This window comes from Tachypleus tridentatus, chromosome 1 (assembly GCF_004210375.1).
Source record: "Tachypleus tridentatus isolate NWPU-2018 chromosome 1, ASM421037v1, whole genome shotgun sequence".
NCBI lineage: Eukaryota > Metazoa > Arthropoda > Merostomata > Xiphosura > Limulidae > Tachypleus > Tachypleus tridentatus.
In genome coordinates, this window is record NC_134825.1 from 95,580,442 (window position 1) to 95,597,967 (window position 17,526).

Below are 17,526 nucleotides of genomic sequence, written 5' to 3' on the forward strand. Positions count from 1 at the left end.
GTCCACAACACCTGTTGAGAACTTCCAACACTGATACTTGGTTGACTCTAGCCCAAGTGAACCAGCCGATTGACCCAAGGAGGGCTACCCAAAGGCTGCCCGTCTACAGGAATTCAAGGCCAAAGTGATGTGTTAGGGTTTGGCCCCCTCAAACACCAGGATCCTCTCCTCTCCTTCATGGGGTGCCACACACGGCAAACATGTGGATGGATGTTTAGATCCCAGAGGAGGTAAACTGAAAGAACTTAATCTTCCCTGGGAAGTCCCCTCACCATATACAGGAATCCATACTGAGGGGCCCCACCATGGGTATCAGTAATGTTTCAAAACTGTTACAGTCTTTAATTTGTTTTATCACCAGAGTTGATGCAAGCTGTGTAAAAGTTCCTTATATAGAATAATATCATTAGTTTTAGTTTAACATATGGGTTTAGGTTTTACCTCCATCTTTGGAGTTGGCCAAATAGTGAGAGAGATTATTGGGATTTCAGCTGAAAACATCAATAACAGTGAGTGTACTGAACAGAAGAAGCAATGCATTCTAATCACTATAGATAAGAATGGTTTACTAAAGTAGGTTTATTCATTTCAAGATTAATGCAGGTTTGTTGCTTTAATCAGACTTTAATGATAATTAGAAGAAACAAAAGGCACTAGATCTTCAGAAGTATTTTATTGATGTTACCAACAAGTAGCATAAGATAAAGTTTAAAGAGAAATGGACATGAAAAAAAACGTCATCAAATACTGAACAAATGTGACTGAATCTACCAATTAAATATGCAGTCACCCTGAATAAAAAAAGACATAATACTGGATATCAGAGTAAAACACTTTCAGACAACAATTAACACACACAGCAAAAGTTAGTGAAATTTTCTTGTTTAAATTCTACAATAAAACGTTTATATATAACCTATGTAAATGAGGTAACATGATTTGTTCTTCACTAACAGTTAAACACACACTTCTACTCAACAACAGCTTACCTTTAGGCATTGTTCAGTTGGAAAAAAAATTTCAAAAATCAAACCAAAAATGACATTTCCCATGAAGGCTAAAAACTGCTCCATTTATAAAAATGTTTGTTGAAAAATTGTCAGTTTTTGACATTAAAGAACATGATTAGAGAAAATTTTGTGATACTGAAAGTGGATCCCAGGTTTTTATTGAAAATATGCCATTTGATATGAAGTGTTTGCAGGTTAAATAGATCTATAAAATTTTAAAAAAAGTTTATCAGAACCAAGGTGGAGACTTGCATTGATTATTATACTTTTTTATGGTCATGAATATATGTAATTATCAATGAAGCAAGCTTGGCATAACATTAACACAAAGTAACTTACATTATGATGAAAACTTTCAGTTTAAACTTTTTTATAAATTATTTTCAATATTCCTTACAATAAAACAAGCCAACACAAACAGTAGCTACCATTCAACTTTTTTTACAGTACAAAATATTCCAAGAACATTTATATTGTAAAATTCAAGAAAGTACAGCAAGTTCTTCAAAGCAAAGTATGCAAGTGAAGCATATATTATCTAAATAATGAAAAGTAATGACACTTAACTGGTTTTTCTATGAACTAGACCTTTGAATTTCATTTCACCACAATTTTGTACCTTTGTAGCAAGTTTATTTTTGGTATTATTTTTCACACACATACTAAATTAAATTACTTAACATAATTTCACATAAACATTAAGTCTTAGATAACTTTCCACAATAACTGAGACCCTCTCAAAGGAACTTTAAAAATATAATAATCAACCTTGAACAATTAAAACTTTACTACAACACTAGCACCATAATTAATGTTATTCAAACATAAAACAAAGTTTCAGTTATCCCTTATTAATGAAGCTTGATGTTCTTTATTTTAAATTTTAAACCACAAGAAATAAAGCTCATTTTTAAGTACAATGTGTATCATTGAGTGGAAAGTTCTAGTTTTAGAAGTAAAAAGATCAGTTTATAAACCTAAAAAACAGAAAATGACAAATTATGATTTTGAATAGATTCAGTTCTCTCACTAAATGATAACTTAAAGATTATAGCTTTGCAATAGAAACCAGTTTACGTATTTTAATATATTTCACAATCACAAATAATAATACAAAACTAACATTTTCCATTACCTGAAACGAGTATGCATAGTTATGCAGGAAGACAATTTTTTCCTTATTTCACAGTCAAAGCAGTTTTAAGATAAATATGAACCAATATTAATTTCTAATATTGAATTAATTTCTCTGCAGTTTGTAATAATACTTCAAAGAACACTATACTTACATGTAAATTTTGTTTTCAAAATATTTACAAAGAGATGGAAACTATTCTAACCAAGCTTTAAACATTACCAATCCTCTCTAAAGTTCTGTTCACAATTATCAATATCATTTTTAATAAAAAATAACATTAACTGAAAAGACAGTTTAAAACATATTTTTCAGAAAACAAATAAAATATTTTGACTATTATTTTACTTTCTTTAAAATAACTTTTGAGATTTACTTCATTACTGTCTACATACACATCTGAACCCTAGAAAAGGAAACCTTTTTGCTTTTTTTTTGTACATTGTGATAATCATAGTTAAATAAAGAACAAACTAGAAATTATGCTAAATCCAAAATTTGAGATAGACCCAACAGAAAATAGGTAGCATACACAATTAGCATCCATAGTTTAATATTATGAACTTACAAAAAACATACTGAAAATTATAAAATTATGTACAATATCAAACTAATAAGGCCCTTTCACAAAATCTGTATAAATATCATGATGACTGAATGATTCAAATAAATATTATGAAATCCCCAAAAATACTTCTTCTAAATACATCCATACTCATACCAAACAGAGCTGTCAGATTTCTTTTCTTTGCTAGAGCCCAACAAAAAAATTCTTTTGTCAGCTTCTTTCTGCCCTTTGGACTTCTGCATTTTTGAAGCATCATGATTTGCATGTACCTTGATATTATCTCCATATTCTTTAGAATTTCTGGTTTCTCTGGATATACTGTTTGTTACTGGAGTTGATATATGACACTGGATGAGTTTCTCAGAAGGAATGGCAGCACAATCTTCAAAATGACTTCCTGCTGACTGCTCTGGTATTTTAAAAGATATCCCACTTCCTAGCTGTTCATCTTGTTTTTGAAAAGATTCTTTGGAGTCCAGTTTTGATGGAAGGTTAGTAATAAGATTGACTGTTGTTAAGTTTTCCACTGTGGTCTGAGGTGAGAAGCATTTTGAAATCAGTTGTTTGGTCGATCTGGCATTTGTAGACTTGTAGGTATCTGTCTACAATAAAAATAAAACAGACATATTAAGTTGTTCAATGAACATTAAATATAGAACAATACTTTGAACTAGTGCTTATGTGTAACTTATACTCTATAATTTCTTTGATATTAGTTTTATTAATGGTATTATTTAGAATGTTTAATATACATATTATTATTATTTTAAACTTTTTTTTTATTATTATAGAGATAAGAAAAACCTAAGCTGGCCTAATCTTGCAAGAAATTATTGGGTTTATGTCCAAAAGTGTTTTTAACAATGTGTTCACCCAACTTTTGAAATAATGGCTTTGTAATCTTTATAATAAAGAATAGTATATTTAATAAGCTACACTCATTATCCAGTTTACTTTTATTTCTGGTTTAAATAGGTAGTTTGCTCTGTTCAAAAATATTAATTACAAAATATACATTTCAAAGCTAATAATCATCAAAATCAATAATACGCACTATCTCAAACCAACAATATCAAATACAAAAAGCACGCTCAAGAAGCAAAATGAATTTTCTATAACGTTAAAAAATACATCAGTATTTGCTATTTTAGTAATTAACAAATTAGAGTAAAATACAATTATGTAATCTATCAAATAAAAAATAACAACCTACTCTTTTATCAGAAACTTGATCTTCTGATTTAATGACCAAAGGACACTTGCCTCCTGGACCAACATCTCGGACAGGAATATCATCATCGGTGTTAATATCCATATTGTGTTTATTACCTAATTAACAAGAACATTGAAACTTGAAGGTAGACAATAAAATTTTGCATATGTATTTATAAAAACATTTTGACTTAGCTAACAAATATAATTCATTTGATAATTATCATCAAGTAGAATATAGTGGCTGATGGAGGTTATGATAAAATATTATCAATATATGGCACAAGTAAGGAAAATGGTACACACATATTTCTAAGATAGTTAAGAAAAAAAGGTCACAATTTTAACTGACATTTCCATGATTGTGGTCAACCTGCTAGGGTAACATCCAATAAAGTATTCAACAAGAAAGATTTAATTTGGCTGGCAATAATCACCAAAGAGAAGAAAATTTAAAGTCTTCCACCATGCATTTTTAACAAAATAGTTATTTTGTAATTTAAAAAAAATCATAAAAAACTTGCATTTTCAGTGTACTTTCAGAAACTGAACAAAATTCTGTTGTTGTTTTTTATTCATCTGCCTATTTAATAAACTGTGTTCATCTACCTTTTGTCTAAAGAGCTTTAACAAGTCTCCAGTCATGACTAAACCTCTAAGTGCTCTTCAAAAGTAGTATGAAATTGTGTCTTCCTACATGTTACACACTTCAACGAAACAGATATTAATTTTATTAATAAATATACAATATATACAGGTGTTTCTTTAAAAAGTAACATACAATCATTCTCAAACTATTCAGAAATAATACCGTATTCAAACGAAACTATGCAGCAAAAAAGGCATGCAGGTTTGGAATACATGGGTAGCTGAAAATAAATTTATGCTAAAATGTTTTTCTTTAGCAAAGCTCCTTTAATATGTAGAAAAGCACAAACTTTACATTGGCTTTTACATGATTTAAATAGAAGTTACATATCACACAGGGCATTCAAAAGGTAAAGCCAATGTTCTTTTCTTCTCTTTTACCACACAAGGAAGCTTCATTGGGGAAGTAAAACATTTTGATACAGGATTTATTTTGGTTGCCCAAGAGAAGTGTAAGAAGTACTAATTCTCTCATCACATAAGCTAAACAAAAGACTGATGGTGCATAAGACTCACTTTGAGAAGAGTTATCATCAGCAACTAAAGATGCATTGTTTTCTAGATGACAATTCAGTATATCTTTTCCTCCAAGAAACCTCTCCACATTAAAACTCCTGGTTTTCAATTTGTCAAAGCTAGATCGACCCTAGAAACAAATTTTATACTCAATGTTTATCTCATTTAGATGCAAGAAAGGTTAAAGTTCATACTTTACACTATTCACTACCAGTACCCTTGTTTTTCCCTATTATAACACTCAGTGTAAAGAATAAAAAAAAAGGGGGGCCACGGAAATTAGGTGAAATCATTTTCTATGTAAAATACATAATGCAAGTCAATAATTTCACACGGTGACATTATGTTTGTTCAACTTATAAATATTAACTTTAAAATATTTTCCCATAATGGGCTTTCAGGAACTTTGGAATTGCTAAAACCACACTGAGTTCAGAAAAGTCAAATATTAACAAAAATATTTCTCCAGTATATAAGTATTCTTTGATCATGAAATCTGATCTAAATTATTGGAAGCACATAATTTATTCTCATAAACTTATGTTAAACTACTAGAGTTAAATAAAAAAAAAATCCTACACAAGTTCCTAATCTTGGACAACTCTTTTTATTCTGATATTTTTTTTTCATTTTACTTTCTGCTTACAGGAACTAAAATACAAAAATGAAATATATTTTCACATTAATAAAAAAATCTCAATGTCATTATATTATAAAAAAATTCTTTACTTTGGGATAATACAACAGGATATAAAGCATCAGTTTCACTATTATTCTTTTATTTCAAAAGCTTTATCTTTAATAACAAACAAAAACACTTGGATTAAGATAAGTTTCAAACTAACCCTGCAAAGGCCAGGAAAATGTTCAGACCTTGCTCTTCTCATTCGTGGAGTGGAAACTACTGCTTTGTGTGCTCTAAGTATAAAGAAAAAAAAAAAAAAACTTGTTTGTCACAGTAAGCATTAAATAAAATGAATAGTAACCTGAGAGCTATAAATAGAGAATGGTAGGAGAAATAAATAATTCAAACTCTAATAAAAATATTCTTTGAATTAGTAAAATACACTTTGTTAGATGTATTAAAAAAATTCTAAAAATGGACAAATATAATGTTAACCACATCATATGGAATGATAGCTAAAATATTCAGAAACATCAGTTTGCTGGTTTTCTTGTAACTCTAATAGTAGAAATAAAAATGAGGGTTCCTTGTCAATTCAACATGGATCAAAATCTAAATCATATCAATTGGTGATAAAGACAAAGCCTATTTGTAAATTTTAAAATAATATAAAGCCAACATATGTGGAAGCTCTAACCAATCCTGAGCACATGCAACAGAAGTTCATTCTGGATAGTTCATTTATATTCAACATATTAAACAATATCTGGTTTGATATTTTTTTCATGCAAACTCCAATTTGTCAGAAATGCTGTCTCACTTTTGAAATCTAGTAAAATGATGATGTATTAAAATAAAGCATTTTTTTGAATCAGTTTGTTTCTGCTTTACCTTCACTTCACACTGTTTATACTACTATTTTTGTAGAGATTTTGATACGTTATAATGTTTACTAGTGATTCAACAAGTGACTTGCTTAATATTAATAGCTTGGCATATAATTCTGGAAAATGGAAAAGGTTTCAGTTGTATTTTGATATATTTGGTAGAATGACCTGTATTACCATGTAAAACTCATTCATTGCATTTTAACTTTTAACGTTTTTGGCCACTGTGTTAACAAAATAATATTTTACACAAATGTGGTCAGTTGCATTTCTCATTTTCAAGACCTTAATTCTATTTAGATTTTCTAAACTCAAATTAGTAAATACTGTCATGAATGAAAAATAAAGTAAATGATTTTTTTATTACTTCATAAATTAGAGAGAAAATTTGTTAAATTACATAAATATGGATTATGTATTTCTCTTCTAAATGAGTGCAAAACATTTAACTTAATTCCAAAATTGTTAATGTCACTCTCAAGAAAGACAATCTTGGCACACTCATCATAAAGTTTTGAATTCTTAAATTAAATTTACTTGCAGATTTCCCAAACTTAAATACAATATAGTAAGTGTTATCAGTCTTCTGGATTTCATCCATTCAAATTGTTCTGTTGAGTGCTTTCACAATAATTTACTTCAGAAATATTATTTTAATTACCTGTAGCAACTAAAATCCTTTAAAATGCTTCAAAAAGGTAAAGGAATTTTAGGTTCTGTGGTTAAAGTTATTCATGTCTAGCTATACACTAGGGGAAGTAGAAAATAGAAAAATAAAATTTTATCGGGGGAGATTTGAAGTATTAGAAAAACTTCAACACTATGACCATCAAGCTCCTTTCGAACTCTCATTAAGAAAAACTGAAACTTGATGTTTATGCACTGAGACAAAACCTTCAATAACATTAGAAGGTATCAGCAGAAATGCCCTCTTGAGGTTACTTTCCTGTAATTTTGTGTACAAATGTTTTTAGCATCAGCAAAAAAGAAAAGATAGCCCTATGCAGACTTAATTCCAATAGTAACATCATCATTACTAAACTAGACAAAGGAAAAAGCATGGTTATTTTGAACAACATAGACCAAAACAAAATAACAAAAGTAACTGGTGTCAATAACAAGTTTTCTAAACTACTGAAAGATTCTACCACTTCAATAATAATAATAATAAAATGAAGCAAACTAATGCCCTAGATGATAATTCTTGTAATTACATGAGACCAGTCAGTTTCCATACAGGCACAATTTTAGGGGCTACTTGAGATTCATAAATCTGACTGCCCCATTACACATATTGTTTTCAACATAGGTTGACTTACAAACTAACTATACATATTCTTATGTTTGCTTCAACTGAATTTACTTTTAATAGTTACACTTTAAGAGCTTTGATTTTTCTGATAACTTGAAGGTTGATGAAAATGTTTATTTAACCAATCTTGGTGTTGAATCTCCATACACTAACCCTTCAATAGATGATATTATTAATATTTGTGTTATTCTTGTTTCCAAGCACAAATAATATATTACTCACTGACAGACTATATTGTAAAAACACCTAATCATCAAGAGCTGTATCACATCAATATGTTGAAGCAATTATCACATCCATGATGCAACTGAAAGCATTTTAGCTGTCAAGTTTTCTCCTGACATTGATGACTCAAATACCCGTAAATTTGAAAACACTGGAGATGAATGCAATGTCACACAGTAATTCTGACATTCTGGCCAATCTTGATTCAAAACTCAATCACCTGCCTCCTGAAGAAAAAAATCAACTTGCTAGTTTATTGATTCTGAATGTTTCTAATCAAACCAACATTGCTATTCATGATGTTGATAAAGATACTGCTTCTCCTGTGAAAAAACATCCCTAATATGCAAATCCAATCAATGCTGATAAAATGCATAGAGAAATATCTTATATATTGGAGAATGGCATTACAGAACTCAGTAAAAGTCTTCATCTTGTGTACTGGTTTCTAAATCTGATGATTCATTTACATTCTGTACACACTTTTGCACAGTGAATGCTTTAATAAAGACAGGTTCCCATCTCATTCCAAAAATGGAGGATTGTATTGATAAAATTGGAAAAGCTAGATATATCACAAAATGTTTCCTGCTGAAGGGATACTAGGCTGGTCCTCTAACTGAAAGAGCAAAGGAAATCTCTGCTTTTGCCAATCCTGATGGATTATACCAGTACAATGTAATGTCATTTGGGATAAAAAATCCTCAGGCAACTTTTCAGTGATTGATGAATAAATGTCTCAACAATCTGTCAGATGTTGGAATTTATGTTGAAGATATTGTAATTTACAGTAACACCTGGGAAAACCACTTATGTGTATTACATTGCATTTTTGAGGGGCTTAAGAAAGCCAATTTCACTGTAAATTTGGCAAAAAGTGACTGTTGTAAAGCCAAAGTTGTTTATGTAGGTCATGTGGCAAGTTACTGTCAAGTTTTTCCAATTCAAGCCAAATTTGACTGCATTGTGAATTATCCAAGAAAAGTTTGATAAGATTTTTGAGAATGGCTGATTATTATAGCGAGTATTGTAAAAATTTTACATACATCACTGTACCATTAACAAATCTACAGAAGAAAAATCAATCATTTAAGTGGTGTGAAACATGCCAATCTGCTTTCAAATAGGTCAAATCTTTATTGTGCACTTACCCTATTATGATGAACTTTGATAAGCCTTAACCATTAGCTTTTGATGCTGGTGATTGTGGTGCCATTCTATTACAATCACATGACAGAGGTACTGAACATCCTGTTTGTTATTCTTCTAAAAATACTCTGCTGCTATTCTAAGCAATTTGCTTTGCACGTTTTTGCACTTCTCTAGAGTACCCTGAAGAATTATCTTTTTAATTGTTGTATTTTACATCATATTACAACATCACCATATGAAAATCCTTCTTCTGAATGGGTTGAAACAAATACTTCCAGTGATCAGTGTCTCTGTGGTAGCACTGCACTGTCATCTGGTCTAGTATTCACAATTCACAATAATTTAGATGCTACAGGTTAATTTATTAAACACAAGTCTAAATTTACCATTAAATCCAGAAAACTAGGTGATTACAATTTTTCACTTCACAGTTTATGATAAAACCATTTACAACCATTGTCAAATCAGACAGGAGGTAGCACAGTCTATATAGGGATGACTCAGACTGTTCATCAAAATCATTTTAAATATCTCCTCAACAGGTCATGAGAAGTTATCTATACTACACAGTGTTTTCTTTTATAACAATATCTATGTAATGACTGAATCACAAGTTCTGAGAATGTCTGTAAATACCACAGTAAAAAGTCTGCCCCTGAAGAAAAAAGGTTTACCTTTCAAAAGTGGTTGGATAATAGGGTTTTTATCTCAATTCTATCATTCTTGAACCAATGTGTTTTCTTAACATCGTGAATAGTAAAAAGTATGAATTTCTTGTTCTTATTTCTTCTTTTACTTTTTTATTACATGATAAATCAAAAACCAGAACAATGGTGTCAACAATTTTCAATGAGATGACATAGTTCCAATGAAGTATCCACTTTTATAAGTATTATTAACTAGTAATGATTAAAAATATATCATAATTCTAGCATACACACCATCAATATCCCATAAAGTTAGCTTTATTACAAAAATATGGTGTTCATTTGAAAGCTTAAGCACAGGGTGAAACAGAAATTACCAGTCAACAACAAATATTACAGTTGGAACCTAAATATTTTTAGAACGCGGTTATAAATACAACATTTATATCTATTGGAACACTACATTAAAAGAATAAGCAAACTCATGAAGAAAAACTTTTTCAAAAAAAGAAGTACACTCAGTGGCCACTTTATTAGGTGCAAATAGTCAAAGAGCAAATCATATGGATGCTAAAGCACACAGACATGGTCAAGAGATTCAGTTGTTGCTCAACCAAACATTATAATAGAAAAGATGTGCAACCTAAGCAACTTTGACTGTGCTAGATGTGATGGTTCCAGCATCTCAAAACTGCTGATCTTCAGGAATATTCATGCACTACAGTCTCTAGAGTTTACAGAGAATGGTGCAAAAAGTAAAAAACATCCATTGAGTGAAAGTTCTGTTGGCAAAAACACCTTGTTAATGAGAGAGGTCTGGGAAGAATGGCCAGACACATTAAAGTTGAAACTCTTTATAGAAATGGTGTGCAGGACATCTCTAAATGCACAATGCAACAGTGGGGATGGAATTTGCATCATCCCTACAAAACAGTGCAGGCAAGAATTAACATATAGCAATATATGTATAGATATTTAATCACAACTGTGTTCAACTTATTCTATTTTTGTCCGTTAACATTCTACTACACTATGTGCCTGTGCAGGGATGATGCAAATGCCACATTTATTATCTTGTTTGGATTGTTTTTTTTAAACAATCCATAAAAAGGTGATGATAACCACTTGGTATTCAGTTTATAAACTAAGCAAAATATGAAATTCACAAACAAATATATTCAAAAGTTACCCTCCTTACAGGTATACACAAAGTCATGACAGAACATGTCTTGCACAGAGATAGTAATAATATTTTTTTTTTCCAAAATTTATTTAAAAAAAAAATCAGACTTGTTTAGTTTGATTTTTTCTTTTATTTCTAACATTAATACAACATGTAGATTCTGACTATTAGTTTCATGTAATCAGCACCCCAAGTACACATTAATTATTTTGCTCTCTTAAAATGAATCGTGTTTAAAGAATAGAGCCCATTTGGTGACATAGCATATTTTTGTAACACTAGCTGTAAGCATTAGTATGTGTGTAAAGCATTAATATGCATGATAATAACCAATACAAATATTCTAACAAATAAAGAAATCCATGCCTTACTTCTTAGCTAATTTCTCAAGTTCCTGATGTACTCCTGTCATTGCTTTCTCCAGTCGTTCCTTTCCTTGGCCCAATTCCCATAACTTGTGACATCTGAAAATATACCAATAACTATAAACCTCATGCATATTAATGCTTTACACACATACTAGTGTTTACAGCTAGTGTTAAAAAAAGAAAGTGAGAATACAAAAATATGCTATGTCACCAGGTGGGCTCTTTTCTTTAAACACAATTCATTTTAAGAGAGCAAAATAATTAATATGTACTTGGGGTGCTGATTACATGAAATGAATAGTCGGAATCTACATAAGAATTCAAATTTGTGTGTCAATTTTAAATAGTTACTTTAATTAAAATCTACTATAATTGTTAGTTTTGTTTTCAAAGATATTAAGTATATGAAAACTTATGAATCAGATCCACTTCAAACAGAAATGTTCTTCATGCCAATCAATGACCACGTTTTTTTAAAATGTTTTTTAAAGGTATATAAATATTTCTGCCACTTCAATTTTAATCAAGGCTATAAAATTTTGGTTTTATTTTCATATAAAATTATTAGTAAAGGTTACAGCCTAGAAGTTATTCTGCAAGTAAAGCTCTTCATTTTCAACAAGCAAACTATTCTCATGTATATGAAATTTCAGTATTGTTTTTTTATTAATCTATCTAGAAATTTCATCAGTATCATTTTTATAAAACTGAGTCATTCTGTTTTTACTACTAGTAAGTTATACTCAATTATTTATATTACACACGCAGTTTTGGAACTACATTTATTTTTACATCTATCCATTCATTGAAGCATAATCCAACAATCTAACTTATACCTACTGTCTTATTAATTTTTCAATCCAAACTATGTTTATTTAATGTTATATTTATCAAATCAGAAATAAACTAAACTGGCAAAAAAAGTAATGAAATTTTGAAAATATGAAATTTTTAGAAATTTTGTTTAAATTACTAGATGAAGCTTCATATAAATTCATGTGAAAAAGTTAGGACACCCTATGAAAGCCTGTGTATTTTTGTAACATTTTTGAATATATGGTTATTTAATCTCAATTTCAACAATACTGAGAGATTATAGGAAGATTATATTAATTAAAACTGAAGAAAAGACTTTTCAAGATTTTCTGTAAATGTAATTCCACAAAAATGCATATTCTGAAGAAAAAGTTAGGACACCCCCACATTTATTCCCACTTAAAATGGCTCAATTCACACACAGGTGTATCACACCAGGTGCACATCATTAGAAGATCGTTACTCAGCATTTTGAATGAAGCTTGCCATATTTAAACCTCAGATATTTAGTTTGGTGTGCTCCTAACTGTTGAAGTGAGAGTGAGCACCATGATGAGAGTAAAAGAGCTGTCTGAGACCTTCGGAAAGAAAATTGTAGCAGCTTATGAGTCTGGTAAGGGATCTAAAAAGATCACAAAGGATTTTGAAATCAGCCATTCCACTGTCCAGAAAATAGTTAACAAGTAGAGGGCTTTCAAAACAACTGCCAACATGCCCAGGTCTGGTCGTCCTAGCAAGTTCACCCTGAGAGCAGACCGCAAGATGTTAAAAGAGTTCTCCAAACACCCTAAAATGTCATCACAGGACCTACAGCAGGCTCTGGCTACTGTTGATGTGAAAGTGCATGCCTCTACAATCAGAAAGAGACTGCACAAGTTTAACTTTCATGGGAGCTGTGCAAGGAGAAAACCTTTGCTCTCTAAGAGAAACATCAAGACCAGATTGAAGATTGCCAGAGAGAATGTAGACAAAGACTAGGACTTCTAGAATAATGTTCTTTGGACAGATGAGTCCAAAATTCAATTATTTAGACACCAGAACAGAGGACATGTTTGGCGTAAACCAAATACAGCATTCCAGGAAAAGAACCTCATATCAACTGTGAAGCATGGAGGTGGAAGTGTCATGGTTTGGGGCTGCTTTGCTGCAGCAGGATCTGGACAGCACACAATCATAGAATCCATCATGAATTCTACTGTGTATCAGAGGGTGCTTGAGGATCATGCGAGACCATCTGTCAGAAAATTAAAGCTTAAGCGGAACTGGACCCTGCAACACGACAATGACCCAAAACATACCAGTAAATCCACCAAGTACTGGCTGAAAACTAAGAAATGGAGAGTCCTGGAATGGCTGAGTCAAAGCCCAGATCTTAATCCCATTGAGATGCTGTGGGGTGACTTGAAATGAGCTGTTCATGCAAGAAAACCCTCAAACATCTCACAGCTGACAGAATTCTGCATTGAGGAGTGGGGCAAACTTTCTTCAGACCGATGTGAGAGAGTGATAGATGGCTACAAGAAGTGTCTCACTGCAGTTATTTCAGCCAAAGGGGGTAACACTAGCGATTAGGGGCTAGGGTGTCCTAACTTTTTCACATGACTGTATATATCAATTATAACAGAGATTTTCCTCTTACGCTTGATTTAATAAAACAGAAAAGCAGCTTTATAAATGTTATAACTTACAACAGATAAAAAACAAATGTTACCTTTACCTTATAACTACATACTTATGCTTCAGTGACAAAATACTCAAACCAAAAATCAGTTGTCTAGTAGAGCAATGATCACAATCATATTGCATCAACACATCACACATGCATTACAAATGTTAACAGCTGAACTGGCAAAAACACAGGAGGAAAAGTACTGTTAAAGGAATGAAAACTTACATGTTAGTATCAGTTGACAATGAGCTAACATCTCCATAGATCAATGAAGACAGGTAATTATGATAATCAGACAGAAGAACAGATGCACTGGTCATCAAAGACTGTTGATCATTTTCAATCATATTGTTAACATGTGATAGCATCTGAAAACGTCTGAACTATTAATTCTGCACAACACAAATATATAAATTTTTAATTCATCAATACAATTTTTGCAAAACTCTGGTCATTTTATTTTCTTCATTACGCAGTCATACTCAATTATTTATAGTTCACCTCATAGAGAGATTAACTTTTTTTTTTCATCTACCCATTCACTCAAGCATATTCCAACAACCTAACCTGTAACTATTGTCTTATTAATTTTCCATCAAACTATATTTACTTAATGTTACATCTACCAAATTTGTTAATACAGCTAAATTGGCAAATAAAGTGATGACAATTTTTACCTTAGAGATAAAACATACCTCACAATAACTAATAAGTTTTGCCACCTGCATGTCTAATGTTGCAATTTCATCTCGACACTCCTCCACTTCTCCTTTTAAAGCTGTGTTCTTCAATTTTAGTTCATTGTTTTCAGTTTTTATTGCTTTATGTTTAGTTTCTAAGTAGGCATGATTAACCAAAAGCTGATCATTATTCTCTTTCAGGGTTTGAAACTGCTCCTATTTATGAACATGAATAAAAAATTTGGACAAAATGAATTTTAAAACATTTTATTACATTGGTATGCCTATCTTTGGAAATTATTTAAAATATTCATAACATAAGTAACAGTAAATGATTTGACCTTCATGCCTATATTGTTCTAATATATTACAATGTGGTCTATGAATTTCGTTTATGTTTACACAAAAATAATTAGCATAAAATGTTGATTTAGCTTGCTACTTAGATTAACAGTTTAATTTTTTTTCCCTCAGGATTCATTTGTAAATATTGAAAGCCAGTCACTACCAATAAATAGTTTCAGGGTGAAACCCATCTGGCTCACTAAATACTAAAACTATTATTTATTTTCAAAGTATTTTTATAAATATTAATGTATGACAATATAACCAATAAATCACAAGCTTGTTATTGTAACCAGATAATAAATAATCATACTACCATAATCCATATATATGCAGATAGTTTTTTATTACTAGAAATACTTTCTTATATTAACATGTTAATTGTTTATGTGACACATTCATCCTGTTAACCCAGACAGGTGAGCACCTTTCAGATGTTGAGCATACTTATCTCAATGTATAGTGAATAAAGTGATGAAGACAACTTGTGGTTTTGTGAGAAAATGAAAAATCTAGCTTCTGCATATAATCAAAACAGTTAGTGGGAAGTTATGATGACTTATTAGGAATAAACTAAAGATATGAAAATCTTTTAAAGGTTCCTTAGACATTCTTTTCATTCGTGAAAATGTCTTTGTGTTAAATTATATTTGTTTTAAACCTCTTGCCACAGGCATCCTTTACTGTGCATGTGATGAGGTTTTTAATGTGTGAAACTGAAAATAATTTAAAATGTTACTGCCATAATGGAGAAGTAACTATTAAAATAAAATATAAGAAAATAGCAGCTACACACAATAATTATCCAGATTCTAAACCAAACATAAGGTAAAAAGAAGTAACTATTAAAATAAAAAAAAAAATAAATAAATATATATATATAAGAAAATAGCAGCTACACACAATAATTATCCAGATGCTAAACCAAACATAAGGTAAAAAGAAGTAACTATTAAAAAAAAAATATATATATATATATATATATAAGAAAATAGCAACTACACACAATAATTATCCAGATGCTAAACCAAACATAAGGTAAATAGGCAGTTTAAGCTGGTACTCAGAGTTAACCAATCATCTAATGGAAATTATTTATAACAATTAATGCCAAATAATTAGTGTAAATACTTGGAGCTCAAAATGGTAGAATTTCATGAACACATGCAGAAGTTTTTATTTCCCAAAAGAAATATAAACTTTCTTTAGATAGAGTTAAAAAGTTCAGATTAGGATTAAATATTGTAATACCCTTTGCAATACAAAATAACAGATAAACACAGATTTGATAAATTGTTAAAAGCCCATATTCTTCAAATTTTATGTTACAGATGCTGTATATGGAGGCTAGTCATTAGCCTTAAAACTCTCTTTTGTAATAACAAAGTTGGTCTTAATGAATAAAAATTTGTACCTCACACACTTATACAGTAAATCATTTGACAATAAAAAAAGGTGTAATAAATTTGACAAAGTGCTCAAAGTGGAAAAACTTTCTTACATTATGTTATAATATATACTATTTTAGCAAGTTTTTGGACGTTTATCTCATTTAAGGTTATTCTGAATAATAACTCCAATAATCCTAATTCAATGAACCCTGGATAATGCATTTTCATCCACTTTCAAATTGGCATTAATCTGTACTTTTGATATAATCATATATTATAACTTATGAACACTTAAAACTAGGGCAGTTTTCAATAAGTCAAGTGACAATAGAAAGCAATTCATCATTTGCTGTTCTGTAACACTTAACAAGAGAATCTGCTTCTATAATAAATAGAATCATCAGTATAAAGATGATAGAAATTTCACCAAAATCAGACTTTATACCATTAGCAGAAGTAAAACACTGCCTATTATTTAAATAAGATATTAAGATATCATACATTTTACCTCATAGACCATAACTGGTTACATTCAAAAATGTGAATTTGTAAAATTAATGCTATCAAATGGATTGTTGTAATTGCCAATAAGCACTTTCAATTGATTTGTCCTTATTGAAACTAAACTGTGAATTACTTAAGAAATTATTATTTTGTAAAAAAAAAAAAATCTTCTACAAAGTACACATTCAAACACATGCAAATAGATATCAGCCAATAATTTCCCACTTTATCCAGATTACCATCCTTGTAAATGGTTACTATTTTGGGTAATTTTAATTATCTTAGGAAATTTTCCTGTACTATAAACTTTATCTACAAGTACAGTTAAGGGTTCAATTTTTGGTTCACAAGTACACTTCATCACAAAAGGTAGTATATCATCAACTATTGATTTATCTTGACACTTAACACTAGTCGATATGATACCCTGCATAGTAAAATAATTGTTAAAGCTGTCAGCATTACTTTCAGGATCTGTACCAACATAATCTGCCTCATTAAAAACTTGCGAGATGTTACCTTTATTTTTTTTAGTTCTACCTAGTTCTCTACTAATAGTTTGCCAAATGTCACAAGATTCTTCATTTTGGAAACAACTAGCAAAATATTTGGCCTTATAATGAGATACTAGAT

The 17,526-nt window shown here is 30.4% G+C and overlaps 1 protein-coding gene and 1 long non-coding RNA gene across 17 annotated transcripts in view; one reads left to right on the top strand and one right to left on the bottom strand.

Moving 5' to 3' along the window:
* The window catches only part of LOC143256108 (uncharacterized), a 30,183-nt gene extending 26,108 nt beyond the window's left edge, over positions 1 to 4,075 (top strand). Inside the window, exons 3-4 of one of the 3 annotated variants that reach the window (XR_013031071.1) lie at positions 3,009 to 3,204; positions 3,938 to 4,075. This is a non-coding gene — a long non-coding RNA (uncharacterized LOC143256108). Of the gene's footprint in view, positions 1 to 3,008; positions 3,226 to 3,504; positions 3,651 to 3,937 lie in introns of those variants that run through there. The other 2 variants (XR_013031060.1, XR_013031054.1) reach the window with 2 other exon arrangements.
* Positions 657 to 17,526, bottom strand: part of LOC143256077 (uncharacterized) — a 135,735-nt gene continuing 118,865 nt past the window's right edge. For 11 of the 14 annotated variants that reach the window (XM_076512812.1, XM_076512753.1, XM_076512822.1 and 8 more), the window contains 7 exons: positions 14,669 to 14,869; positions 14,199 to 14,341; positions 11,492 to 11,584; positions 5,935 to 6,007; positions 5,090 to 5,219; positions 3,927 to 4,042; positions 657 to 3,315 (listed from right to left, as the gene is read on the bottom strand). In XM_076512812.1, coding sequence (XP_076368927.1) covers positions 2,845 to 3,315; positions 3,927 to 4,042; positions 5,090 to 5,219; positions 5,935 to 6,007; positions 11,492 to 11,584; positions 14,199 to 14,341; positions 14,669 to 14,869 — 1,227 coding nt within the window. In that variant the 3' untranslated portion in view covers positions 657 to 2,844. Of the gene's footprint in view, positions 3,316 to 3,926; positions 4,043 to 4,534; positions 4,633 to 5,089; positions 5,220 to 5,934; positions 6,008 to 11,491; positions 11,585 to 14,198; positions 14,342 to 14,668; positions 14,870 to 17,526 lie in introns of those variants that run through there. The other 3 variants (XR_013031036.1, XR_013031037.1, XM_076512806.1) reach the window with 3 other exon arrangements.